Source organism: Maylandia zebra, linkage group LG7 (genome assembly GCF_041146795.1).
Source record: "Maylandia zebra isolate NMK-2024a linkage group LG7, Mzebra_GT3a, whole genome shotgun sequence".
NCBI lineage: Eukaryota > Metazoa > Chordata > Actinopteri > Cichliformes > Cichlidae > Maylandia > Maylandia zebra.
In genome coordinates this window covers 69,375,729-69,403,626 of record NC_135173.1, presented here as the reverse complement: position 1 = coordinate 69,403,626, position 27,898 = coordinate 69,375,729, and the positions used below count along the sequence as shown (strand labels likewise).

The 27,898-nt window shown below is 47.0% G+C and overlaps 1 protein-coding gene across 1 annotated transcript; it reads left to right on the top strand.

Moving 5' to 3' along the window:
• lamb1a (laminin, beta 1a) lies at positions 1–27,585 on the top strand. The gene is made up of 33 exons (XM_024799410.2): positions 1–307; positions 949–1,148; positions 2,665–2,803; positions 3,791–3,864; positions 4,675–4,863; positions 4,954–5,017; positions 5,105–5,307; positions 5,901–6,021; positions 6,113–6,301; positions 7,158–7,334; positions 7,507–7,619; positions 8,265–8,344; positions 8,437–8,572; positions 8,761–8,919; positions 9,118–9,245; positions 9,465–9,585; positions 9,733–9,934; positions 10,493–10,636; positions 10,742–10,973; positions 11,054–11,217; positions 15,773–15,997; positions 16,085–16,299; positions 16,465–16,561; positions 17,436–17,805; positions 21,493–21,677; positions 21,801–22,042; positions 22,158–22,367; positions 22,445–22,589; positions 23,778–23,985; positions 26,605–26,746; positions 26,841–27,017; positions 27,093–27,252; positions 27,330–27,585. Exons 1-33 carry the CDS (start codon positions 277–279, stop codon positions 27,467–27,469), a joined length of 5,382 nt encoding a protein of 1,793 aa, XP_024655178.2. The 5' UTR covers positions 1–276; the 3' UTR covers positions 27,470–27,585.
• The last annotated feature ends 313 nt before the right edge of the window (positions 27,586–27,898 follow it).

Genomic DNA, 27,898 nt, shown 5'->3' with positions numbered 1-27,898 from the left:
TTTCAAACAGCTGCAGAGACACCAATCAATCAGTCAAATAACGGCAATTAACGATGAGGAGGGCTAACAGCTGTTTACTCTGTGTGTGTGTTGGAATCACTTTATTCTGCTCCAACAGTTTGAACTCTTTAGTTCTTGGTGTTTTTCTTGCTGCGAGCACAACCACGTTACTCGGGCCGGATGTTTTAATTTGAAAGTCAGCCGGTCTGTTCGGAGGAGGAGTTTGAGGGGAGCTAAGGAGGTCCGGGGGGTCTTCAGACTGTGAGGATTTGCAGCATGTTTCAGCTTCAGCTCGCGCTGCTGCTCGGTAAGTTAAATAAAGTTGAACTTTTCCAATTTCAAACTTTCCTTAAACACGTCAGGGTTTGATTTCAAACATCCAGAGTTGTATCTTCGTGTTTCTTTGTTGAAAATTACAAAATGCTGCTGCTTCCTCTCAGCCGCTCGTTTCATTCATGATGAAATAATCTAACATGAAAATAAGTGTTAGACACTTCGGGAAACTTTCAGAATAAAATGGGCTCGGAGGGCTTTTGTAATGAGTTCTAGTGGAATAATCTTTAGGAATTTGTCCACATGTTTGATGTGTAAAAGAATTCAGAAGCTGATGATCATGAAACTCAAAGCAAACGCACACATTTTGTCAATGTGTGATAAATAAAGTTTAGTTGAAATCTGTGCAGTTTGTTTGTAACATGTGACTTTAAACATGTTTGGTCCTCTCAGAGATCAGCTTAGTGATGATCAGTAATCTGCAGATAGTCACTCGTGAAGGTTTGACTCACTGATTTTTCTCTCCTCATGATGTCCTCCAGAATACAAGCCCAGGAGAAGCAGCTCTGAGTTTAGTTTCCAATCAGCTGCGCTTTGTCTCTTTAATCAATAAATGTGGGCGGGGCTTCGTTAATCCTGCGCTCAGATTTTTACCATTAAAGCTTTTTCTCTCAGGTCTGCAGGTGTTTACCTGTGCTCAGGAGGGTGGGGCCGCGGACGACATCAGCCAACCCGAGCTCAGTGATGTGTGCACTGAAGGCAGCTGTTACCCAGCAACAGGAGACCTTCTGATTGGCCGAGCCCATCAGTTGTCATCCACCTCCACCTGTGGAATGAACCGACCCGAACCATTCTGTATCGTCAGCCACCTGCAGGTAAATTTAATGGTTAACAAGATCATGACTGAAGGTCTCAGAGAGAAAAGTCCAGAGAGACCCAAGAAGAACACAACTGGGCACCAAACATCTTATAAAAGGAGGTAAAGGCAACACAGGGGGCAGCTGTGGTTAAAGGGGCACATCGCCCAGCAGACTCCGCCCCCAGGCTCGGCCTCTCCGTGCGCCTCCATGCTGCATGCCGGAGTGTACCAGTCTATTTAGCTCAACAATCAGGAACTCATCACTGCTTAGTCTTTAGCTTCTTTCAGAAATACTGAAAGTACTGTAACTTAAAAACTGAGACAAGTCGTTGGTGACCTCTGACCTCTAATAAGATCCTATATGAAGGATTCAGGATGAATTTTCCATCGAAGTCCAAAGAATGGGACATTTATGCTATGAGTGCTCAGGTAGTCTTCATACATGGATGAAGTGTAAGCGATCACTTCAGATGTCTTTATCGGATTAAACGTTAGGTGGTCTAATTAGGTCTGAGTATCGCTAAGAGTTCAGTGCAGCGCTTTTATCAGGGGCGTTTCAGTACCGGAGACGCAAGCGACGTTACCGGAGAATCCAGTATCATCAGACAAACTCAGCCATCCGGTTTAAACGACCTTCAGCTCAGTCCCACTCCGTGTGTGTGTTACAGTCTGAAGTGTTTCCTGTGCAAAATGAGCTCCCTATAAGGAAACCATGAGCGCTGGCTGCAGACAGATGTTTGTCCAGATGTTCCTGTGGAGAAAACACAGCAAACTCAAAGGTCACGCTGTTTTCATCCAATCAAAAGTCAATAAACCACACAGGCTGATTGTAAACATCAGGTTTTAATGTTTGAGGCAAATGTGTGTGGACATGTGTCATCCGTAGCTAATAACAGCGTGTTCGCTCCGAGTCGCCTACATTCTTCCGTCATGTGACTTTGATTATACATCCTCTAATTCCTTCCTTTCATTCAGTCCTTCGTCCCAGATCCTCGCTCTGTGGTTGCTGCTTGAACATCAAAACTATAAAATGTATTGGTTGTTTTTATAATTCTGTCCAGAGGCAGCAGAGAAACAGGGACGCTTCAGTTCTCAGTCGGACTTGATGTGTCTGTTAGTGCTCCTCTATGTAAGAGCGGTGTGCAGCTTTTTGTCTTGAGTGGCTAGTAACACTGTTTCACTGTAAAAGCCCTCATCTGCCCCCCTTTGTAACCTCTGCACTGCATCGCTCGGGTTTGGTTTCCCCCCTGAGAGAAGCTGAAACACGTTGGGCTGTCCGGGAATCAAGCAACTTTCTGACATCTCTTAATGACTGAGACGTTCCCGGAAGGAAGTTTTCCAAAGTTTTGTCACTAACTCTAAAAACAAAACCAGTGAGAAGCTTGCATTATTTCAGGTGAAGTCAGACTTTTCTTATGTGGGAAGTTTGTGGTCAGAAAGTTTCCTCTTATCTGCAGTAACTTACGGCACTGAGGAATCCGAGGAATTCACCTCCTGTTAACCTTTTCCTCCCCCTCTGTCTCATAAACCAGGAGGAGAAGAAGTGCTTTGTGTGCGACTCGTCAGAGCCCTACAACGAGCTGGCCAATCGCACCGACAGCCATCGCATCGAGAACGTCGTCACTACGTTTGCCCCAAACAGACTGAAGACCTGGTGGCAGACTGAGAATGGTGAGGAAGAACATTCAGAGAGGCCAAAGGTCAGACGTGTCGTTACAGGTTTAAAGACTGAGAGCTGCAGACAGGTTTTCACTGTCAGAAGAAAAGATGTTTGTGGCTAGGCTGTGTTTTATCACCCTCTATCCTCCACTCCTCCATGATTACAGGTTCTCAGGTTGTGGGGCGGGTCCCTGCTGGAGGCCATGTAGTTATTCCCAGGGGTGGGGGATGTTCAGCTTTAAAAAGCCCCGCAGTGAGGAGGCAAACAGCCGACCTGCCATTTGTCCAGGTTCATCAAACAGATAGTTTAGTTTTACTGCAGAACAAACCTCTTACAGGTTCATACAACACATTGTGCTCTTCACCACAAACCCAGTGTGGTAAAGTAACGCTAGCCAGGCAGCTTCATGTCTTTGTTAATTTTCCATTACTCGCTGTATCTGTAAGTCTGCGTTGATTGGCTGATGGTAGGTGCTGTGAGCTTGTATTGTTGCCTCGGCCGAGCTCTGCTGCCCAGATGAACTCGCTGTTCCCGTGATGAATCAGAATCAGAATACTTTATTGATCCCTGGGGGAAATTATTTTTTGTTACAGTGCTCCATTTTAAACCAACAAGAGCGAGTGCGTCTGCGCCGCGGTGTTTTGTGCAGAACCAGGTACTCGCTGCAGTGTTTGAGCTGTGGACTCCTTTATGGTGTCATCCTCTGACAGTGGGCATGTTAACACAGATGATCTGCTGTTACCTTTGGTCGTCACTCTTTGGAGTCCTGTTGACCAATATAAAGCACCTTGAGGCGACTGTTGTTGTGATTTGGCGCTATATAAATACAACTGAATTGAACTGTTGGTTCTTGGACACAGATTTAGTTCTTTTCTCAGGTCCGATCATGTTAATGTGCAGCGACTGCAGCGTGTTGTTGATTTCTGGGCTCTTTAACCGATGTGGCGCACAGAGTCTGATCTACAGAGTGTTGGTAACTGATGATCTGTTGTCTGTAGGTGTGGAGAACGTCACCATCCAGCTCAACCTAGAGGCTGAGTTTCACTTCACGCATCTCATCATGACCTTCAAGGTGAGTTCTACACATGCAGCAGGGGATTCTGGGTAGTTGACAGGTGATTCTGGTCTCTATTAATCTGAAGAACCAGGTGCACACAGTGATTGAGGAGTTGTTGTGTATTGAAAGGACATAGCAAGCACTCCATAATGGGAAGGGTTACGACCAGGGCTGGACTGGTCGGGCATTACACAATGCAACTGTCTTCTCCCATACCTTTGCTGTGTGCTCACGTAGCTTGTAGAAAAAGTTTAGTGTGGAAGAAAGTGGAGCTGAAAGTCTGAGAAAACAATAAAATAATGAATTAAAGTGAAATTACTAACATGTTAGCTGCTGCACCGTGAACAGCAGTAACAGCCAGTAACCAGACCTCACAATCACAGGAGGCTACAGCTGCACCAGCTGAGGAGAAGTGAGGAAGAGGAGGTGAACATGGTAAGAAAACAGATGGAGGGAATCGGGAAGACAGAGATTCAAGGATTCAGGCTGCTTTGACCATGAGTCACTACAAACAGCTTAAGTGTAGACTTTAATTATTGTCACATGCTGCAGTGCAACTAAGGACAACAACACCTGCACCAACCTGATTATGTATCAATAATCTGAAATCAAACAGAATGAAATGTTTGCATATGACGCCTCTGGTAGAGGACTGAGCTTGAAGGATAAATCCTGCCCACAGCGCCAGAGGGGAAATCTAATTGGGCTTTTGTCAGTGATCATGGTGCATAAACCAGATTTGTGCAGTCCAGCCCGGGTCTTCACCACGCCATCATCCTCACCACACGATCCTCAGTTTGCCCACTTTTGTTTTTATTTCCTCAGACCTTTCGACCTGCTGCCATGGTGATTGAGCGGTCAGCTGACTTCGGGAAGACGTGGCAGGTTTACCGTTACTTTGCTTATGACTGCGAGTCGTCCTTCCCGTCCGTTTACCGGGGTCCAATGAGAAAGGTTGACGATGTCATCTGTGACTCGCGTTACTCTGACATTGAGCCATCCACTGAAGGAGAGGTACATCTGCTGCTCCTGCTTCTGTGAATAATACTAACATCAGTATTATTCACACTGCTGCGGGTAATGCTGTTTGTTTTGTTTCCTCAGGTGATTTTCAGAGTTTTGGATCCAGCATTCAGGATCGATGACCCCTACAGTCCCCGAATCCAGAGTACGTCTCCTTCTCTGCGTCACGGAGACTGAATAAGCGTAGGGGTGTTAACCAGTTATTGATGAATTTTACTGGTTCTTTGTTTAGACATGCTGAAAATCACCAACTTGAGGGTGAAGTTCACCAAACTCCACACACTTGGAGACAACCTTCTGGACTCTCGTATGGAGATCAAAGAGAAGTACTACTACGCCATCTATGACATGGTGGTCCGAGGAAACTGCTTCTGCTACGGACACGCCTCTGAGTGCGCCCCCGTCGAGGGAGCTGGGCAGATAACAGAGGGCATGGTGAGGACAATTACGGACTGTATTTATATGGCCACGTTGCTATGACGACAGCCATGCGCATTAGGAGGTACCCGATTGTAACAGGAAGCCCAGTTGGTCTGAGTGGGTGCTAATGGGAAAGTGGCTCCAGGGAGCGTCACGCAGATACCTGCCAATTAGTGTCTGTAACATCCAATCAAATCAGGGACTCTAATTAGCTGAGGTGAGGCCTAGCAGACACCTAGCAGCTACGTCCACCTGTGAGTCAAAGAGGCCACGCCCCTAGTAATCAACACTTTAAGCTTAAAGCAGTTTAAACATGTGAGCAAACAGCATATCAAGTTGTAAACATGTTGACTTCTGCTGTGAAATTCAACATGGCAGTCTGTGGGGACCGAAGTGTAGGCTTTGTGCTTTGGCGTCGTTGTTCTTTCATAAGCAGCTGAGCCGGTGGTGAAAGTAAACCATCACCAGCGTAGAAAAATATAAAATCACACAGACACTGGAAGAAACGGTGCAACAGGCAACTGACTACATGTACAAAAAACCCCAAACCCAGCTTATGACCAGTAATGTAAGCGAACGCTGATTGATTATTTGTGACTGTGTTTCAGGTTCATGGTCACTGCTTATGTAACCACAACACTAAAGGTCTGAACTGTGAACAGTGCCAGGACTTCTACCACGACCTCCCCTGGAGACCCGCAGAGGGACGCAACACCAACGCCTGCAAGAGTGAGTCTGCACCGGTCCATACTGGGCAGGGCCCATAATCACTACTGGGAGTAGTTTAACTGTCCCCCTTCTTCTTCTGTGGTGTCCTCAGAGTGTAACTGTAACCAGCACTCGGACGCGTGTCACTTTGACGGGGCAGTCTTTGCGGCTTCGGGAAACGTGAGCGGAGGAGTTTGTGACGACTGTGAGCACAACACAGCTGGAAACAACTGTGAGCAGTGCAAACCGTTTTACTACCAGCATCCAGAGAGTGACATCAGAGACACCAACATCTGCCAGCGTGAGTTCATGGCCACTTTGACTCTTTTTTTTAGTGTCAGAGTTTGTAAACCGTTATTTTACTGGTGCCAGGCTAAAAGTTAAAAGCATCTACCCAAAACTTCCATCGAGGTTGTTTTTTATGGCTCTTTTGATCATCTTCTTTGTTCTTTGAGGACTTTTTGTCCTCAATCTTTGCTTTCACATCAACAAAGAATTGTTGGCTGTTTTCTGAGGAAGTTCACGTTTCATGATGACACAGGCAGACGCGGATAGGAGGTTGTTTTGTCAACAGGAAGTAGATTAAAGGCTGGATCTCAGACTAAACATGGAGGTGGGTTTTTGATGTGACACATGAAGGTTTGTGGTTTCCCTCAGGCTCAGACCTGCCCTCCTCACAGAGGATCAGTTCAACTTAGCTCGCACATCCCTCTCTGAGGGCTGAATAAGCAGCACCTTCTGTTATTACTGCCACTGCATTTCTTTAAAGTAGCAAAGGATTGTGGGTGATGTGACTTCAACGTTGTAGAGAGTTAAAATGTGCTCCAGAGATCAAAGATGGAGGCGGGAGTTTAATTTCCAGGATAGAAACGAATCTTATTTTGGGTCAAAGTCAGAAACGTTCACGGTTTTTATGATGATGTCATTCCACGGCACTTATATGTCCACCATTTAACTTATTGAATTATAAAATGCTTCAACATATCAGAGAGGTGCCTGCGTCTGGGCTGGTGGTGGCGCTGTAGAGAAGCTCACAGTGTGTGAATCATGTCCTCACCTGTCTGTGGATCCGTGTCAGTCTCACACCTAAACACGCCCTGTTGGCAAAATTGCTCCTGTGGTTCTGGTTAAGCTGGCTAAACGTCCTGTTTCTGCAGCCTGTGACTGCGACCCCGTGGGCTCTCTGAACGGAGGACTCTGTGACGGCACGACGGACTTCCGAGCCGGGCTGATCGCCGGTCAGTGCCGCTGTAAAGCCAACGTGGAGGGAGAACGCTGCGAGCGCTGCAAGCCGGCGCATTTCGGGCTGAGCGATGAGCCTGAAGGCTGCAAAGGTACAAAACGTAACGAAACACCTGCAGGACCAGCTGATACCAGATTACTCCCACATAGACACCTCACGCTGTAAAGCACCTCGAGGGGGCGTGGCTGGGACTTAACATTGTTGTTATGAATGAAGCTGCGTTGCCTTGGTGATGTACTTTTGTGTGTTACTGTGTTGGACAGCGTGTACCTGCAGTCCTCTGGGAACTCTACCTGGAGGAAACCCCTGTGACAGAGAAACAGGAAGTTGTTTCTGCAAACGTCTGGTGACCGGGCGAGACTGTGACCAGTGTGTGGTGAGAAACCCATTCAGACCATTCATTCTGGTTAGACTGGAGTCAGACCAGCAGCAGAAGGAACATTCGTGTCGTCTCACACCTCACTCTCAGCTCCCGTCTCTGTAAGGCTGCGCTGTTTTCTGATTGGCTGGTTTTCACGAGTTGAATCTGTTGCAGGGGCAAACGGGATCTCTTCTAAAGAAAGATCCCGTTCACACTGCAGTGAGTGCGACAGGATGAAGAAGGACCAGTTCATATTAAACAAAGCTCCCAGTATGTCATACAGAGCTGCTCCAGTCCAGTTAGAGGATAACCAGTTCACACCAGCAACAAAAGTCTTTAAAGGCGGCTGGCTTTGGGAGGGACGTTTAATGCTGCAGAGCCTTTGTTGTGGAGCCACATTCATGCTCTCCATGAAGTCATCAGGTTAATGTTTGCTTTTGGCTCTCTGCTGTTAGTCAGCCTGAGCTTTGAGCTCTCAGACATTTACCCCGACGTAAACAGAAGACACATGTCAGGACGTGAGGCGCGCGCGCGCACACACACACACACACACACACACACACACTCTGTAAGATCAGTCTTGTTTAATGAGATTTATGCAAAACACACTATACATCACATTAGTGCAGAGAGATGACTGTAAACAGTGTGTGTGTCCAGCCTGAACACTGGGGTCTCAGTAACGACATGGACGGCTGCAGACCATGTGACTGCGACCTCGGAGGCGCCATCAACAATCAGTGAGTTAGGTATTATGTCACATTTGCTCCGTCGGGAGTTGAACCAACAATTTTATTTTGTTGTGATGTTTGTATTTCCTGTCTGCGTGCAGGTGTGATCACGTGACCGGTCAGTGCATCTGCAGAGATCACATGTTCAGCCGCCGCTGCGATCAGGTGGAGTCTGGATTCTACTTCATTGCTCTGGATCACTACACCTACGAGGCTGAGGATGCAAAGTTTGGACCTGTGAGTGTCCTTTCAGTGTCTGACCTTACTCTGGGTTACAGGGCGGCTGTTACAGGTGGACCTGCAGTCTGTGAGGATTAGTTTCTCCTCCTGCTGGCTCGCACATTTCATCTCCATGTCAGTTCAGCAGGATTATGTGAGGTGTTGAGGGTATTCATCAGCTTTGTGTCTGCATCTCATCTCTTTAGGGAGTGACGGTGGTCCAGAGGCCACACCCTCAGGACCGTAGTCCCACTTGGACAGGCATCGGGCTAGCCAACGTACCAGAGGGGGCCTTCTTGGAGTTCACTGTAGACAACGTCCCTCACTCAATGGAATATGACATCCTGATCCGCTACGAACCGCAGGTGTGAGTCTGCCATTGAACGTGTGCGTCGTCATGTCCCGAATCAGTGGGAGAATTTTGGCACTTATCTCGTTGTTGTAGCCTTTGTTGACCCGTGTACCTGCCTCATCTGTTAGCCTGAAAAAGAAGATAAACGTGCACGCGCCTGCTTATTTATGTGCATAGAGGTAACATCTCTGTGTGTCTGTCGGCTCTGCAGCTGCCGGACGTGTGGGAGGAGGTTCTGATGACGGTGATGAGACCCGGACCGATCCAGCCGGACAGCCGCTGCATCAACACGGTGCCCGATGACGACAACCAGATGATCTCGCTTCACCCAAGTTCACGGTCAGGAGAGAAGTTTCTAAATCATGACAAGTTTTCGACAAGAACCCGGTCGAAGTGTGAAATATAAGAGCACCGACTAGTTCCTGCAAGCCTTATCCCTTCTTCACCCAGCTGATCTCAGCCCATCATCCTGTCACGCTGACCCTCTGCGTGGCCTTTGTCTATCTGCTTATCTCGCCTTGCTGGGGTTTCAGTATCTAACCCGATCTCTCCCTACAGGTACGTGGTTCTTCCCAGACCGGTTTGTTTTGAATCAGGTCTGAACTACACCATCCGCCTCAGCCTGCCACTGTACGCTACCTTTGGGGATGTCCAGGTTCCATATACGCTGATCGACTCGGTGAGCGTGCTTAGATCTTCTACTTCAGGAAGTAGAGCGTGAAGTCAGTCAGTTTCTTCAGTGCAGACCAAAACCACATTCAGCCAGCCTGGTTACAGAAAGTGAAACATGCTCATTCCTGACCTGGTTATTTGGGATTTTTCTCAGATCGTGCTGATGCCTCACTGTAAGAACTTGGAGATATTCACAGGCTCAGAGGGCGGGGACTCGGGCGGGAATGTCGCCTGGGAGACTTTCCAGCGTTATCGGTGCTTGGAGAACAGCCAGAGTGTCGTCAAGACGCCGATAACTGACATCTGCAGAAACTTCATCTTCAGCATCTCCGCCATGTTGCACCAGGGAGCTAAAGGTAGCACAGCTTAGCACTGTGATTTCACTTTAATAACCTCGCTTCCTGGCTGGAGTTTAAAAGAAAAGGGCTGCTTGTGAGACACTCAGGGCTTAGAGCTCAGGGCAGTGTCTGTATTTATGGTGACTTTGGAGGGGTTGGGGTTTCCTCACGGAAACAAACCTCCCAGAAGAATCAGAGAGAGTCAGAAAGAGAAGGGGAAAATATTTCTGCTGTCCAACTCTGGACAGGAAGGACTCCAGGAAGGAGGAACCAGAATCAGATTCAGAGAACCTTCCAAACATTGAAGTTTAAAATCTGAAACAAAAACCTCTTCCTCATTCCAACGCCAACCTTTGATCCCTCACATCTTTATCCCCTTCCCCTCCTCCCCCGCTTCACGTTAATCTCTGTCACTCATCCTCTCACCATCGCCTTAGGCTTCACTTCCTCGACAGGACCCGGCAGGTTCCTCCTCCTCCTCCTCCGCATTCCTTGCGGTCATAAATCTATTGTCACTGAGGCTTTAGCGTCTTCTCGTTATTCTGACGTGTCTCCTTGTCTGATGCCATTTCCCAGAATGCCAGTGTGACCCTCAGGGCTCGCTCAGCACCGTGTGCGACCCCCACGGCGGGCAGTGTGAGTGCCGCCCCAACGTGGTCGGCAGGAACTGTGACAGGTGTTCTCCGTCCACGTTTCAGTTTGGACCCAACGGCTGCCGAGGTCAAAACCACCTCCATCTATAATCAATGAAAAATCTGTTTACAGTCAGCGCTGAAGCTTTACTGACGCTGACCTCTGTGTGACCTCGTCGTGCGTGTCTTTCAGCGTGTGGGTGCGACCCTCAGGGTTCTCTCAGTGTGTTCTGCGATCAGTTGACCGGACAGTGTTCCTGCGTTCCGGGTGCGTACGGTCGGCAGTGCGACCGCTGTCTGCCGGGTCACTGGGGTTTCCCTGCCTGCCGCCCTTGCTTCTGTAACGGTCACGCCGATGTCTGCGACCCCGACAGTGGCCACTGCATCGATTGCAGGGACCACACGACGGGACGCGCCTGCGACAGGTAACTTACCCACCGTCCGTCAGCCAATCGCCATTGGGTTTATTTAGCAGGATGATGCCATCGGTGCTCTTGTCTTTCAGATGTCTGGATGGTTACTATGGTGACCCAGCACTGGGGTCAGGTGACCACTGTCGTCCCTGCATGTGTCCCGACGGCCCCGGCAGCCCGCGGCAGTTTGCAGGAAGTTGTTACCGCAGCGATGACTCTCAGCAGGTCACCTGTGTCTGCAACACAGGATACAAAGGTGAAAACTTTATTTACACAGACGCTGACACAGAGGTAAGACCTCATCACAGATATTTAGATGCAGATGCTTTGTTGGTCGCAGCGTCAGTCCAGCTGCCATGTTGGTCTGGTTGAGGCGGGGATTCTGGTGCGCATCTGTTAAAATCATTGAAAAGCACGCCAACACAACACCTGTTTCAGTCTACTGACGACAGCATCGGCAGTATTTCTGATACTTTATCATCAGTGTAAAATTCAATTCAATTCAATTTTATTTATATAGCGCCAAATCACAACAAAAGTCGCCTCAAGGCGCTTCATAGATACAGAGAAAAACCCAACAATCATATGACCCCCTATGAGCAGCACTTTGGCGACAGTGGGAAGGAAAAACTCCCTTTTAACAGGAAGAAACCTCCGGCAGAACCAGGCTCAGGGAGGGGCGGAGCCATCTGCTGTGATTGGTTGGGGTGAGAGAAGGAAGACAGGATAAAGACATGCTGTGGAAGAGAGACAGAGGTTAATAACAGATATGATTCAATGCAGAGAGGTCTGTTAACACATAGTGAGTGAGAAAGGTGACTGGAAAGGAAAAACTCAATGCATCATGGGAATCCCCCGGCAGCCTACATCTATTGCAGCATAACTAAGGGAGGATTCAGGGTCACCTGGTCCAGCCGTAACTATATGCTTTAGCAAAAAGGAAAGTTTGAAGCCTAATCTTGAAAGTAGAGATAGTGTCTGTCTCCTGAATCCAAACTGGAAGCTGGTTCCACAGAAGAGGGGCCTGAAAACTGAAGGCTCTGCCTCCCATTCTACTTTTAAATACTCTAGGAACAACAAGTAGGCCTGCAGAGCGAGAGCGAAGTGCTCTAATAGGGTGATATGGTACTACAAGGTCATTAAGATAAGATGGGGCCTGATTATTTAAGACCTTGTATGTGAGGAGCAGGATTTTGAATTCTGGATTTAACAGGAAGCCAAAACAGGAGAAATCTGCTCTCTTTCTAGTCCCTGTCAGGACTCTTGCTGCAGCATTTTGGATCAGCTGAAGGCTTTTCAGTGAGTTTTTTGGACATCCTGATAATAATGAATTACAGTCGTCCAGCCTGGAAGTAATAAATGCATGAACTAGTTTTTCAGCGTCACTCTGAGACAGGATATTTCTAATTTTAGAGATGTTGCACAAATGGAAGAAAGCAGTCTTACATATTTGTTTAATATGTGCGTTGAAGGACATGTCCTGGTCAAAAATGACTCCAAGGTTCCTCACAGCGTTACTGGAGGCCAAGGTAATGCCATCCAGAGGAAGAATCTGGTTAGATACCATATTTCTAAGATTTTCAGGGCCGAGTACAATAACCTCAGTTTGATCTGAATTAAGAAGCAGAAAGTTAGCGGCCATCCAGGTCTTTATGTCTTTAAGACATTCCTGCAGTTTAACTCATTGGTGTGTGTTATCTGGCTTCATGGACAGATAGAGCTGGGTGTCATCTGCATAGCAGTGTAAATGTATGCTATGTCTTCTAATGATGCTGCCTAAGGGAAGCATGTATAATGTAAACAGAATTGGTCCTAGCACTGAACCCTGTGGAACTCCATAATTAACCTCAGTGTGTGAAGAGGACTCTCCATTTACATGCACAAACTGGAGTCTATTAGATAGATATGATACAAACCACTGCAGCACAGTACCTGTAATACCTACAGCATGTTCTAATCGCTCTAATAGGATATTATGGTCGACAGTATCGAACGCTGCACTGAGGTCTAGCAGGACAAGCACAGAGATGAGTCCACTGTCAGAGGCCATAAGAAGATCATTTGTAACCTTCACTAAAGCTGTTTCTGTGCTGTGCTGAGCTCTGAAACCTGACTGAAACTCTTCAAATAAACCTCTGCAGATGATCTGTTAGCTGTTTGACAACTACTCTTTCAAGGATGTTTGATATGAAAGGAAGGTTGGAGATTGGCCTATAATTAGCTAAGACTGCTGGGTCTAGAAATGCTTTTTGAGTAAAGGTTTAACTACAGCCAGCTTGAAGGCCTGTGGTACATAGCTGATCATTAGAGATAGGTTGATCATATTTAAGATCGAAGAATTAATTAATGGCAGGACTTCTTTGAGCAGTTTTGTAGGAATGCTACAGTATCCAGAGTCGTACGTAGTGAGGAGGTGAAATTATTAACAAGATAATCGACCTCTGTTGGAGCAGCGTTCAGATAGCTGCTCTGCTCTGTGTTGGTACAGGGCATTGGAGATGATAACAGTGGGTGGTTTATATTCTTAAACTTAGTTACAGCACTTTCAGAAAGACATCTACTTTGATAAAGTCTACTCTCCACCGCTGTGTAATCAATTATTGTAAATGTAAATGTTATCAGGAAATGATCAGACAGGAGAGGGTTTTCAGGAAACACTGTTCAGGTTCGATGCCATATGTTAAAACAAGATCTAGAGTGTGATTAAAGTGGTGGGTGGGCTGGGGTGGACAATGTTAAGCATCAGGCTTTCAAATGAATTAAAAATCTGTCTTGGTCTTTCATTAATTAATAGGCTGGTGTGAAAAATTGCTGCCACACCGCCCCCTCGGCCTGTGCTTCGAGGTTTCTGGTAGTTAGAATGGCTCGGGGGTGTTGATTCATTTAAACTAACATAATCATCCTGCTGCAACCAGGTTTCTGTGAGGCAGAGTAAATCGATTTGTTGATCAATTATTAAGTCATGTACTAACAGAGACTTGGAGGAGAGAGACCTAATATTTAATAATCCACATTTCACTGTTTTACTCTTTGGTTCAGATGTGGATACTGTATTGTTCTTTCTTTGTGATTGTTTATGTTTAAGTTGTTTGTTGCTGGTTTTTAGTTTGTTTTGTCTTTTTGGGAGCTGACACAGTCTCTATGGAGATGGGTTTTTGGGGGGGTAGCAGGAGGAGAGAAGCTGCAGAGAGGCGTGTAAGACTGCAACTCTGCTTCCTGGTCCCAACTCTGGATAGTCATATTTTGGGGGGTTTAATAAATTTGTCCATATTTCTAGAAATGAGAGCTGCTCCATCTAAAGTGGGATGGATGCCGTCTCTCCTAACAAGACCAGGTTTCCTCCAGAAGGTTTGCCAATTATCTATGAAGCCCACATCGTTTCTGGGACACCACTCAGACAGCCAGCAATTTAAGGAGAACATGCGGCTAAACATGTCACTCCTGGTCTGATTGGGGAGGGGACCAGAGAAAACTACAGAGTCCGACATTGTTTTGGCAAAGTTGCACACCGATTCAATATTGATTTTAGTGACCTCCGATTGGCGTAACCGGGTGTCATTACTGCCGACGTGAATTATGATTTTACTGAATTTACGTTTACCCTTAGCCAGCAGTTTTTCCTTCAATGTCGCCTGCTCTGGCCCCTGGAAGACAATTGACTATGGTTGCCGGTGTCTCTAGCTTCACATGTCTGAGAACAGAATCACCAATTACCAGAGTTTGACCCCCGGCGGGTGCGTCGCCGAGTGGGGAAAAACGGTTAGACACATGAACGGCTTGGTGGTGTACCTGGGGCTTCTGTTTAGGACTATGTTCCTCCTCACAGTCACCCAGCCACCCTCTTTCCCCAGCTGCTTGGGGTCTGCCAGGGAACAGCTAGCGGGGCCTACGCTATCTTCGGCTGCACCAGCTACAGGGGCCTGGCTAGCTACGGGTGAATGAAGGGTGCGAAGCCGAGTCTCCAATTCAGTAATCCTGGCCTCCAGAGCTGCAAATATGCTACATTTGTTACAGATATCATTACTGCTAAAGGAGGCCGAGGAGTAACTATTTTAAATGGTAAATGGTCTGTATTTATATAGCGCTTTACTAGTCCCTAAGGACCCCAAAGCGCTTTACATATCCAGTCATCCACCCATTCACACACTGGTGATGGCAGCTACATTGTAGCCACAGCCACCCTGGGGCGCACTGACAGAGGCGAGGCTGCCGGACACTGGCGCCACCGGGCCCTCTGACCACCACCAGTAGGCAACGGGTGAAGTGTCTTGCCCAAGGACACAACGACCGAGACTGTCCAAGCCGGGGCTCGAACCGGCAACCTTCTGATTACAAGACGAGCTGCCAACTCTTGAACCACGATCGCCCCCATTAATACCACATATATGTTATTGAAAGCACAGTACATATTTTAGCACAAACATGTCTTAACAGCCGGGGTTCCCTTAAATAAGCATGAATCTCTGGCTGCTGATTGGCTGTTAAGTTTAAAACTGTATTTAAACAAAGTCAAACCTGAGGATGAAGCTCGATGTGAGGCATGTTGTTGGTTCAGGTGATGATGTCACACCTGAGGAACGATCACCTGTTGGTCATAAATGGTGTCTAGCTCTCACCTGGGGTGGCTGTAGCTGAGGAGCAGGTCACCTGGTCTCACTCAGAGTGTGGTGGTTCGATCGCTTGCTGCTCCAGCCTGCCTCCCAAATATCCGTGGGCTAACCCCATGTTGCTCTGCGATGCGTCCAGTATGAATTGGCGTGTGATTGTTATGCTCCCTGTCTTTATAAGAACCATTTACTTGTCCTCTGCAGGTACTCGCTGTGACGAGTGCTCGCCTGCTTACTATGGAAACCCTGAGGAGGCGGGTGGGCAGTGTCAGCCGTGTCAGTGCAACAACAACATTGATATGCTGGACCCCGAATCGTGCGATGCCCGGACCGGTGAGTGTCTGCGCTGCCTGTACCACAGCGAGGGTGCCGCCTGCGAGAGCTGCACGCTGGGTTACTATGGCAATGCCCTACTTCAGGACTGCAGGAGTAAGTATGCTGGGGTTACCATGGTAACCACATTCACAGAATCAGGCGAACGATCGTTGCTGAACCTTGACGGTTGTGTACCCGCAGAGTGCGTTTGTAACCGGCTTGGCAGCGTTCCCTCCAGCTGCCCGTCCTCTGACTGTCACTGTGACCGCAGCAGTGGTCAGTGTCACTGTCTACCCAATGTGGTCGGCCAGCATTGCGACCGCTGCGCACCTGACACCTGGAATATGGCGACGGGCACCGGTTGTCAGACCTGCGACTGCGACCCCAAACACTCATACGGGACATCCTGCAATGAGGTGAGCAGCCCCTGGCGATTAACGGACCGAAAGTCCTCGAGGTGAAAACAAATGTTGTATTTCATTAAAGGTTTGTTGTGTGAGCTTTATAACCGCAGATCTGATGGAATTGTACTTCTGTGCTCCGTCAGACCACACGTCTGACTGTAGTTTATTTGTTCACAGATCAGCGGTCAGTGTTCCTGTCACACCGGCTTCGGAGGAAGAATGTGCAGCGAGTGTAAAGAACTGTTCTGGGGAGACCCTGAGATCAAATGTCACGGTAGGCTTGCCATGCCATGTGCTCGTGAGACGGCGTGATAGATGTGATGGTGTAATAAAAAATAAAGCGGACTCTTTTGAGTTGTCAGTGAAGCTCTGAGACCTGGAACAGAGTCCCGATCTGTCAGGCCCCAGGTCAGAATCCGGTTCAGAGTTTCGGTGCAGAGTCTGGGACTTGTTTCTGACTGAGATCAAACTGCAGACGCTTTTATTGTGGGATCCTTTCAGCTCCCAGCATCCTCGGCTGCTGCAGCTCAAATTAAACCCAGATGTTTTGAGGCCCAGCTTCCACAGAGATGGGACCGGTCTGTCCGTCTCAGCCTCCAGAAGTCCACAAAGACGCTTTGTTCAGTAAAGCTGAAGGTCAGGAGGAGGAGGTCTTACAGAAACAAGGAGAAGAGAGGAAGAAAAGCAGAACTGAGACAGCAGCCTGGAGGAACACAATCAGTCCCTTTGTTTTTGTTTTTTATCAGTTCACATGAGAGAGTAGCGCCCTCTGCTGGAGATGAATTAAACAGCAGTGTAGACATTATGTTTCCTTCAGGTTCTTGAACTCGTCTCCTGTCAGAGCCGTCGGGCAGAGCTCCACATCACTCATCCAGACTAACCCTAAACCCTGTGACTCTCTGGCCTTTGAGGGCGTGCCTGGTCAGAGTGAATCAAATTTAAAAAAACAAACATTAGCCTGAATTTGTTGTTCCTGCAGCAGAATAAAGCTTCAGATGTTTGATTGGAGCCAAATGCTAAACACATGTTCTTAATGTGCAAACAGGAAGTCACTGAAACTGTGTTGGAGTCAAGTGTGTTTTTGTACTTGAGTGCATCTCCTGTAGTTGGCCCGGCAGACTCATTGGTTATTGTTCTCGTCTCCTCAGCCTGTGACTGTGACCCTCGTGGGATCTCCGAGCAGCAGTGCAACAAAGTCAGCGGTCACTGCATGTGCGTGGAGGGTGTGTCCGGGCCGCGCTGCGACACTTGCGCTCGCGGATTCTCAGGAACTTTCCCCAACTGCAGCCGCTGTCACCAGTGCTTCGCCGAGTGGGACAACATCGTTGGCCAGCTGACCAATCAGACACACCGCCTGGTCAACAAGGTAAACGCCCTCAAAGCTAGCGGCGTCAACGGGCCGTACAGGAAGTCCATTGAAAGCATGGAGAGGAGCGTTGCCGACATCCAGACCATCCTAGATGGGAATCCGGCATCACAACCGCTAACGGAGATCCAGGAGCTGCTGCAGGAGGCCAGGTGGGATTGCATTTATTCTGATTAATCTGTTTCTCTCAGACTCAGTCACCAAAAAGGTCAGGAACACCTTCTCTAAGTGCAGTCTGACAAATTTACACCAGAAAAACAGATACGCTGTTCGAGTGTCTGTCGACCACTCTGATGATCTCTGACCGTGCTGATGAGACCTGAACATCAGCAGAGGTGATACAAGTACAGACAATCTGTACTTAAGTAGAAGTACAAATACTACTGTTAAAAAATACTGCAGTAAAAGGTGAAGTACTGTTTACCCTCCTTATTGTTGTCTGTTTTCATGATTTCAGACATCGCAGCTGGAATTCAATCAGTTTTCTTCTCTGACGTGAGCTAATAATCAGCTATGTACCACAGGCCTTCAAGCTGGCTGCAGTTAAACCTTTACTCAAAAAGCATCTCTAGACCCAGCAGTCTTAGCTAATTATAGGCCAATCTCCAACCTTCCTTTATATCAAACATCCTTGAAAGAGTAGTTGTCAAACAGCTAACAGATCATCTGCAGAGGAATGGCTTATTTGAAGAGTTTCAGTCAGGTTTCAGAGCTCATCACAGAAACAGCTTTAGTGAAGGTTACAAATGATCTTGTCTCACTTATATTTCCTCTGTATAACTGAGACATGGTTAAGGGCAGGTGAGTCCAGCGCTTTCACAGATCTCTTACCGGAGGACAGCTGCTTTTTAAACTCTCCTCGAATATCAGGCAGAGGACGACTAGCGGTTGATTTTAAGAAGCAGTATAAATGTAAACCACGGTCCTCATCAACATCACCTAGTAGCTTTGAACTGAGTGTGTTTGAGCTAGGTCGCTCTCACACAGTGCTCTGTGTCGTGGTTTACAGACCCCCAAATACAATCAAGACTTCTTAAACGACTTTTCTGATCTGTTGGCTGAAATTATGCCAAAATATGATCATGTCCTTATTGGTGGGGACTTATTCACGTGTGCTGCCCCGACAAGCCAATGGCAAAGGACTTTTTAAATCTTATTGACTCTTGATCTTGTGCAACCTGTGTCTGTGCCTACACAAAAATATGGGCACACGTTGGGTCTTGTTTTAACTCAGGATTTACCTGTCTCTAACCTCTAGAGGTTTGTGACATTGTATGGTCGCATCATAAGCCTGTCTTGTTTGAGGTTTCCCTTCCTTGTACCAAAGTTAATCCTCCTCCTGTTGTTGCTCGGTGCTGTCGTATTTTGAACCCTTCCTCTGGTTTTACTCAGTCTGCCAAACCGTTTTAGATTCAGTGGCCCCCTTTAAGCTTAGGCAAGTTAAAGCCAAATCTGAACCCTGGCTGAATGAAGTGTAGGAGAGCTGAATGTAAATGGGAGAAGGAAAAACTTCAGGTGTCGTACCAAATATTACATAATTACTGGAATTCGTATCAGAAACATTTTGCTGCTATTATTCAGGCAAACTGCCGTAAGCCTCATGCTTTATTTAAGACTATTGACAGGGTCCTTCATGCTCCACAGACGGTTGGTGTCGAGTCCTCTCAGGAAATTTGTGAAAACTTCCTGCACTTCTTTATTGATAAAGTGCTATCTGCGCAGACTTCCCGGTCCGTTCTCGACCCTTCTGTCCTTAGCTCTGCTGTCTTTGACAGGTTTGAGCCCGTTTCTCACCTGAAGCCCTAAATTACTTCTCAGTAGACCCTTTGCTCAGGTGTCTTGATGAAATAAGGGCCTGCATGGCTTTGAACTTTGTACATTTTAATGAGCAGAAAACAGAAGTGATGAGGCCACTACTATAGATCTTGGTTCGCTGGCACAGTCTGTTAAACCAGTCATCACTAATCTGGGAGTTAAAATGGAGGCAGATCTTAAACTTGAAAGCCAGCTCAGAGCTGTTGTAAGATATAACTTTTTTCATTTGAGGCAATTAGCTAAAGTAAGGCCCATCTTATCGAAACGGCTTTGTGAGACAGTAGTCCACGCCTTTGTTACATCTAGGCTGGATTATTGTAACACACTTTATTGTGGGGTTAGCGATGCATCCATTAGGCGTCTGCAGGTTGTGCAAAATGCTGCAGCACGTCTTTTGACTGGGACAAAAACGTCTGTGCACATTACCCCCATTTTAATTTCACTCCACTGGCTACCTGTACATTTTAGGACTGTTTTTAAATCCCCCCACCTGTTGGGTAACAGGCATCTCTGAAAACATTAGAGCACGTTTGGAAATATGTGATGTCTTGATGAACCGAGCAGGTATTTGAAGTTCACACAGAAACATTCTCACACGAAAATATCTTAAAAGTTTATTTTGTGACCCAGAAAGAGTAATATTTCAAACTCCGCCACGCTGTGTTCCTCCGCCACTGCCTGGTTTGAGTTTTGGACAAAATGCATTCTGGGATATTGCATTTCGTCATTTCGAGCTGATTGGAGACCAGAACAGCCAATCAGATTTTTTTGCACAAATATAACGGTGTAGAGAAAGAGTTGAGCAGAAATGTTGAGAGCGCGAGCAACACATTGCGAACAAGTGCAAACGCAAAAACTGAGCGAGAGGGGCTGTTGTGTGTGTGTGTGTGGATAACAGCAAACACTGAAATACAGTTTTTGCACGCAGCAATGAATTTTGTTCACTCAAATTTAGCTTTTCTTCGCTCAAAATAAATTTCTCCTCAAAATGCAACACTTGCACCTGCAAACTTTTTTTACGTGCGCTCAGAATAGCGGCACAAAAATAACGCCATATGCATGAAGTGTGATTTTTATCGTGGTGAAAGCAAAACTAAGACGATGTTTACGTGAAGCGTAGTTTGGATCTTCTTTTGCTGCTGGTTCGGTCAATATTGTTCGGAGAGAGATCAAACCTGCAGCTTCTGAATCGAGCGCAAAAAGGGCGTGAACACAAAGCGCTGAGCCGCCAAAACATCAGAATCGGCCAGCTGTCGGCTTTCAGCCTGACTGTGTCCGTGCCGTCGGGTGAGAAAGCCGACAGCTCGCTGATTCTGATGCGTCGGCGGGTCCGAGCTTTGTGTCTGTTCTCATTTACTGTTTTAGCTGTTTGGTGGTTGTTGAAATTTTGTGAGGTTTAATTCGAGATTCTGGCGTTTCGAGCAAAATAAATTAATATTTAAAAATTGATTCAGGATTTTAATGAATCGATATCACGTTATCCAAGCCAGAATCGATTTTAATCGAATAATCCACCCCTAGTGGAAGCCTATCCTTTTCCAGATTAAAAGTGAAATAATCTAGAATATTGTGTCAATTAAATTAGGTTAATATTTCAAAATATAACAAAACCTTTTTTACAAGCCAGTAAAAATATAGATGGGCCATTAGGTCATAAGAACTCTTAATTTGGGCGAATCCTCACCACCTCTCATTTAAACTACATATGTGCTCTCAATCTCATCTCCTTAAAGCTTGGGTTCTCTAAGTGTGGCCTGCGGGTCGTTAGTGGCCCGTTCAAACATTGTTTTTGGCCTGTGGACTTTGAGAACTCCTGCCAGCAGAGGGTGAGAGTCTGCTGAGCTGGTAAAGGCGTGTGGCGATCTCCGGTTAGCACTTCATCAGAGTGTTTTGGTGTTTTATGAGGAATCATTAATCTTGGTGGTCCAAAGATCCAAAGGCCGTTTGCTGAGAACACTTTTGTTGCAAGAACTCTGAGCACTAAAGCAGCTCATGCTAACCTCGGACCCGTGTTTGTCCCTCAGTGACCTGATGGGAGCCCTGAGCCACACATTGAACCTTACTGAACAGACTCTGGTCCAGGTGGAGGACTTGGACTCTGCTGCAGGAACTAAACTGGACACTGTGATGTCAGAGGCACAGAAACTGGAGGGGACAGTCCAGGAGCTCCTGGACCAGGTCGAGTTCATCAAGAACTCCGACATCAGAGGTAAAGGGTTAAAGGTCACAGGGAAACTAGGTGGGCCAAGGAGTACTAAAATAGGTAGTACAGGGATTTCAGAATTTAAATAAAGTTGCCTTCAGCTAATTTTGACTTTCTGTGTGTTGCTAGGTGCCACAGACAGCATCACTAAGTACTTCCTGCAGTCCCAGGAGGCCGAGGCCCGAGCTAACGCCTCCACCATCGACAGCGGCAGCCCGGTCGAAGCCTCTGCTGCTCTACGGCAGCTCACAGAAGACAAACTGAACCAGACCCGAGAGAAGTTCATGAAGAGACAGTCTGAGCATGCTCAAAAACTGGATGACCTGGCAGGAGAACTGCAGAGTCTGGACCTAGCAGAGCTCAGCAGCAAGGTGGGAGAGCGGCACAGGTCAGGTTGTCAGAGTTCGGTGTATTACAAACACAAACGTTTGTTAGTTTCAGTATAAACGCATGAACACTGAGTGTTGTCTGTCCTGGTTCTGCCAGACCTGTGGCAGTCCACCTTTGGGTCAAGACGCATGCGGGTCTTCTTCCTGCGGTGGTCTGGGCTGCGTGAATCCCGAGGGCAGGGCCAGGTGTGGAGGAGAAGGCTGTAGTGGTGCGGTAGCAACGGCCAACAGTGTCCTGAGGAAGGCTCGGGACTCTGAACAGGAAATTGTCCATGCCATGGAGGAAGTGGAGAAGCTGTCTAAGATGGTGGGTGTGAGCCCTGCTGCTCCGTGTTCACTCCAGGTGAACTGTGCTGGGTTTTCTCACCTGAGTTTTGTCCTCAGGTGTCAGAAGCAAAGCTACAGGCGGACAAGGCCAGGCTGAGTGCTCAGAACGTCCTGATGAAGACCAACAGGACCAAACAGAAAGTTGACCAGAGCAACGAAGAGCTGCGCAGCCTCATCAGACACATCAGAGACTTCCTCACCCGTATGTGTCACTTCCTGTTTGGTTCAAATGCCTCCGTAGTTACGGTTACATCAGTTTTCCCTGAGACAATCAGGAGAGATCATTGGAAGGAAGTGAAACTGATTCATTGACATAAAGACTTCAGTTAAGGTATTTAGCGATTAGGTTCTGATGACCCATTGAAGCAGAGTTGCATGCAAGCTGTGACAGGGACCCCGTAGAGTCTAGACATCGGTGGTGGAGATGAAGATGGAGGCTTGGATGGAGCCTGAGCAACATGGGAGAGGGTTAGGGGGGTGGGTTGCACAAAGGTGCACTGAGACTGAAAGTAGAGTCCAGGCTGATTAGACTGCAGATGATTGGACTAGAGCGGTAACGTTGTGTCACTGTGAGAAAGTGATGTAATCGTAGATGAACCACCAAACAGCTGGACAGCAAACAGATGTGTGACTACAGATCTTCCTTATTGAACTTAACTATAAGCTTCTTTTTATGAACGCCATGTCTGATGGTGACCATTATGCTCCCCGCCCTCTTCTCCTGAATGGAACGCGTTTTTATTTCAGGAAAAACTAAATCAGTCTTAAACTGCTTTCATTTCAAAAGCAAAGATCACATTTCATGTTGAACAAACAGCCCTCTTACATAATATTAGCAGGCTTCTTACAGCCTGCTCAACCGTCACATGACATTACGGGAAAAAAATCAATCCAGGTTATAGCCGACACCTGGATCCAAAGCTGCTTCTAGTGCATGATACAACCAAAACTCCCTAGCTGATGGAAAAGCAAATCAATGTTGAGTTTTGTTCTTGTATTTCTGCAGGTCTCATAGATCCTGTTTAACAAACATGAACTCAGAAGCTCTCTGTCTGTCTGTGCAGCAGCATTAAAGGATCCTAGATCGTGTAGTGTACATGAAATCATCAGAAACTAAGCCATCTACTCTTGTGTGTCTGGGACACTCTCAGAGGCCGACGCGCTCACAGACTCGTTCCTTCGTGTCATCTGCTGCGTACGGCACATTAAAGAAACCGCTAACGAGCTGAAATTATTTCTGAAAACTGGTTTCTGATAACTTGACAAGCTTTCAGACACGGTTGGATAGACTGAGAATAATTTCGGGTATTTATTTTCATTGATCGGAGATTAAAAGTTCTTTTTAAAGAGGCTGGCTGCAGATAAACTGACTGCATTTGTGGCACTTCAGAGGACGCTGCAGATCTTGAGAGCATTGAACTTGTGGCAAACGAGGTTCTGGACATGCAGATGCCAACCACGCCGGCTCAGCTGCAGAACCTGACCGACGAGATCCGGCAGAAAGTGGGAGAACTGGGACATGTGGAAAACATCCTGCAGGAAAGTGCCGACGACATCCAGAGGGCCGACAAGCTGCTGGACGAGGCTCGCCGAGCCAGGTGAGATTTACCTGTCCATCAGTAATGTTTGCCTGGTTTGCTTTAGCTTCAGGGGATGATATCTTACAAGTTCTCCAGACGGAAATCTGTCTTTCTTTCAGAAGGGATGAATGCTGTTGCAGCTCAACAGGATGCTTTTGGTAGCCAGTAATAAGCTTCTGTCTGATATCTGAATTCATTCGTTCATAGTTTGTCTTCCTGGCACGGACCCAGCCTTTAAGTATACTCCACAAACTGATCCTGTTCTTGAATATCTTACCCATTTTGCTCTCTTCTGTGACAACTTGGATCTTCTTCCAGACCTCTGCAAATCAGTTGCATATCGGAAAAACTCGTGCTTGCGTACACTTGTTTCAAATTATTGTCTTGAAATATGCTGTTATTTTCTGTTTGTTTTTGGTAGTGTTTGCATGTAACCCATTCGTGTCTGTGATGAGTGAATGGATGAACCTTCTGCCCACAGCTGTACGCGTTTCTCTGCTCACACACAGCTACATTTGCTTTCCTTCCTTTAACCAGCGGCTTCTGAGATGAAGAATCTCTTCTGTGTCAATGCCCTGAGTGGACACGTGTAAGAGTGGCCGAGCTGGGTTCAAGCCAGGAGACCCTGTGAGGCAGCGGTGCTAACCACTGAGCTACTTCACTGTGGCCAGTTTGGATTCAGGAGACAGACACTATCTCAAGATTAGGCTTCAAACTTTCCTTTTTGCTAAAGCATATAGTTAGGGCTGGACCAGGTGACCCTGAATCCTCCCTTAGTTATGCTGCAATAGACGTAGGCTGCCGGGGATTCCCATGATGCATTGAGTTTTTCCTTTCCAGTCACCTTTCTCACTCACTATGTATTAACAGACCTCTCTGCATTGAATCATATCTGTTATTAACCTGTCTCTCTTCCACAGCATGTCTTTATCCTGTCTTCCTTCTCTCACCCTAACCAATCACAGCAGATGGCCCCGCCCCTCCCTGAGCCTGGTTCTGCCGGAGGTTTCTTCCTGTTAAAAGGGAGTTTTTCCTTCCCACTGTTGCCAAAGTGCTGCTCATAGGGGGTCATATGATTGTTGGGTTTTTCTCTGTATCTATGAAGCGCCTTGAGGCGACTTTTGTGATTTGGCGCTATATAAATAAAATTGAATTGAATTGGCTGCATTTAGCTACGTGCAGTGAATTAAAGCGACCCTGCCTACCTTCCTGTCCTGTCGGCCATGATCAGAGAGCTCCGGCTGCCTTTTTGTCAGAGTTTCTCAAAGTTTTAACAGCTGGTACAATGAATTAATGATTAATAAATATTGATAGCAGCACAGTTTGTCTTATCAATACTGCTGTACTTACTAACAGGTCAAATTTATTGATTAAAAGACCTGAACGTAGGGATGGGAATGGAGGAGAACTGGTTCCCAGTAGTCCAATTCCTTGTTCCTATCGATCACGCTTATCGGGTCTTGCAACCTCGCTACAATCAGCTGATTTCAGTTTGTGTGTCAGAGGAAAATAGTGGTGCCGTCTCCAGTGGAGACATGACTTTTATTTTTATTGCATTAAAGGATGAGAGCACGATGGTACAGTGGAGACTGCTCCAGGACAGAAACGGCTCCATTATGATGCTAACAGACTTCGGCTCTTTGCACAGACAGCATGCTAACTCTAAGCTAGCCAAGAACCCAGAATGATGCTAAAGCTGAGTGTGTGCAGACCTCAGCACCCAGAGCCTGGACTTCAACAGGGAACAAACTGTTGAGCAGTCAGGCTGCAGCCTCTGTCTGTTCATGCTTCTACAGTAGAATCACCATGACGACCGCTGTGTTCATACCTGAACACTAAGAGAAAGATGATGTGTGTCCTCATGAGGACAGGCTTTGTGTCTGTGTGGGGCTGAAGCCTCAGGTTTATAGTGTTAAATGATGAGTTTCAGTTTATTTTACGGAGAAACTTGAAAATAATGTAACAAATTTCTTTCTCCTGGGTGTAACTAAGTAACGTACTGCATTACTTTAAAGAAAAGTGTTCTGTGTAATATGTGCAATAATTACTTTGTTGAGTAACAGCGCTGATCACAACAAACACCTCCAACATGCACAAACATGTGACCCGCAGCAGGGGCGATCGTGGCTCAAGAGTTGGCAGTTCGTCTTCTAATTGGAAGGTTGCCGGTTCGAGCCCCGGCTTGGACAGTCTCGGTCGTTGTGTCCTTGGGCGAGACACTTCACCCGTTGCCTACTGGTGGTGGTCAGAGGGCCCGGTGGCGCCAGTGTCCGGCAGCCTCGCCTCTGTCAGTGCGCCCCAGGGTGGCTGTGGCTACAATGTAGCTGCCATCACCTGTGTGTGAATGGGTGGATGAATGTTGTGTAAAGCGCTTTGGTGTCCTTAGGGACTAGTAAAGCACTATACAAATGCAGGCAGTGTATGTGACCACAGATCACAGTGAATGTCCATGAGTGTAATGTCTTTGAGATGGTGGAGCCAATGAAAATCAATAGGAATCTTATCTATTCGATTCCTAATCGAATAGATAAGTGATTTTGATAATGGAACTGGAATCACTAAATTCAGATTCCCTGGCCTACCTGAAAGTTTCACCTGTCCACTGAACCTGATCAGCTGTCTTCCTGCATTCCTCAGCGAGGAGGCGCGTGATGTCAGAGACTCTGTGGAGAAAGTGAAGCGAGCACTGGAAGAAGCTCAGAGAGCTCAGACGGCTGCCAGCAGTGCTATCCAGCAGGCCACGGCCAACATCCACAACACCAGCCACCTGTTGTCCTCGGTGAGTCTCATGGTTACTGCCTGTTGACTCTGCACACGGCTATTTCCTATCAGAAACATGCAGGTAACATGTCAAATGCCCGTGTTGTGTTCAGGTGGAGTCGGAGACGGCAGATGCTGAGTTAAAGCTTTCAAATGCCACCCAGAGGCTGCAGAAGCTCGAACAGGATGTGACGCTGCTGAAGGACAAAGCTGTGAACGTTACTCTTAGTGCCAAACTGACCAATCAGGAATCAGTGAGCGTCAGAAGCACGGCAGAGGAGCTGAAGAAGGTGAGCTCACCTGTGTGATCATTAGAGGCTTTCAGGTTGGTCTGTTTCCTTTGTAAAATTAGGTGTTTGTGTTAGGAGCTGGACGGCGAGCTGAAGGAGAAGTATGCCACCGTGGAGCAGCTTATTGGTCAGAAGACGGGAGGCATGGTTGACGCCAAGAAGAGGGCACAGTCACTTCAGCAGGAAGCCAAAGAGCTGCTGCTGCAGGCCAGTGACAAGCTGCAGCTGCTGAAAGGTGACACCACACTGTACAGAAAATGTTTCAAGCTGAGCAGGCGGGACATCCCTTCATGTATGCTCTTCCCATTTCAGATTTGGAGAAGTCTTATGAAGACAACGAGCGCGCTCTGGAGCAGAAGGCAGAGCAGCTGGTGGAGCTGGAGGCAGCAGTGAAGGGGCTGCTGCAGGAGATCAGCCACAAGGTGACCGTCTACAGCACCTGTGTGTTTTAGGATCGAAGGTGACCGAACGTCTCGAAGACAAGAACTGCTCCACTTGTATTTTCTTCTATAGTTTTTACTTCCATGTTTAATCCTCGTGTTAATCTCAATAAAAAGATCAAATCAGACTCAGTTTGCTGCTCATTTATTTCGACAGGTAATTTTACCTGATTGTCACCAGCAGTCGGTAAAACTGAACTCCTGGTTAAATATATAATTCTGCATATTTCCAGTTTACAGCAATGACACGTGAAGGGGTGAAAGCAAAGTATTCTATATATTGCACGCCCTTTGTTAATTTAGATTGTAAGATTGGTCAAAATCTTTGCTTCTGTTACTTCATTGTTACTTCATTTTCAGGGGCGATCGTGGCTCAAGAGTTGGGAGTTTGTCTTGTAATCGGAAGGTTGCCGGTTCGAGCCCCGGCTTGGACAGTCTCGG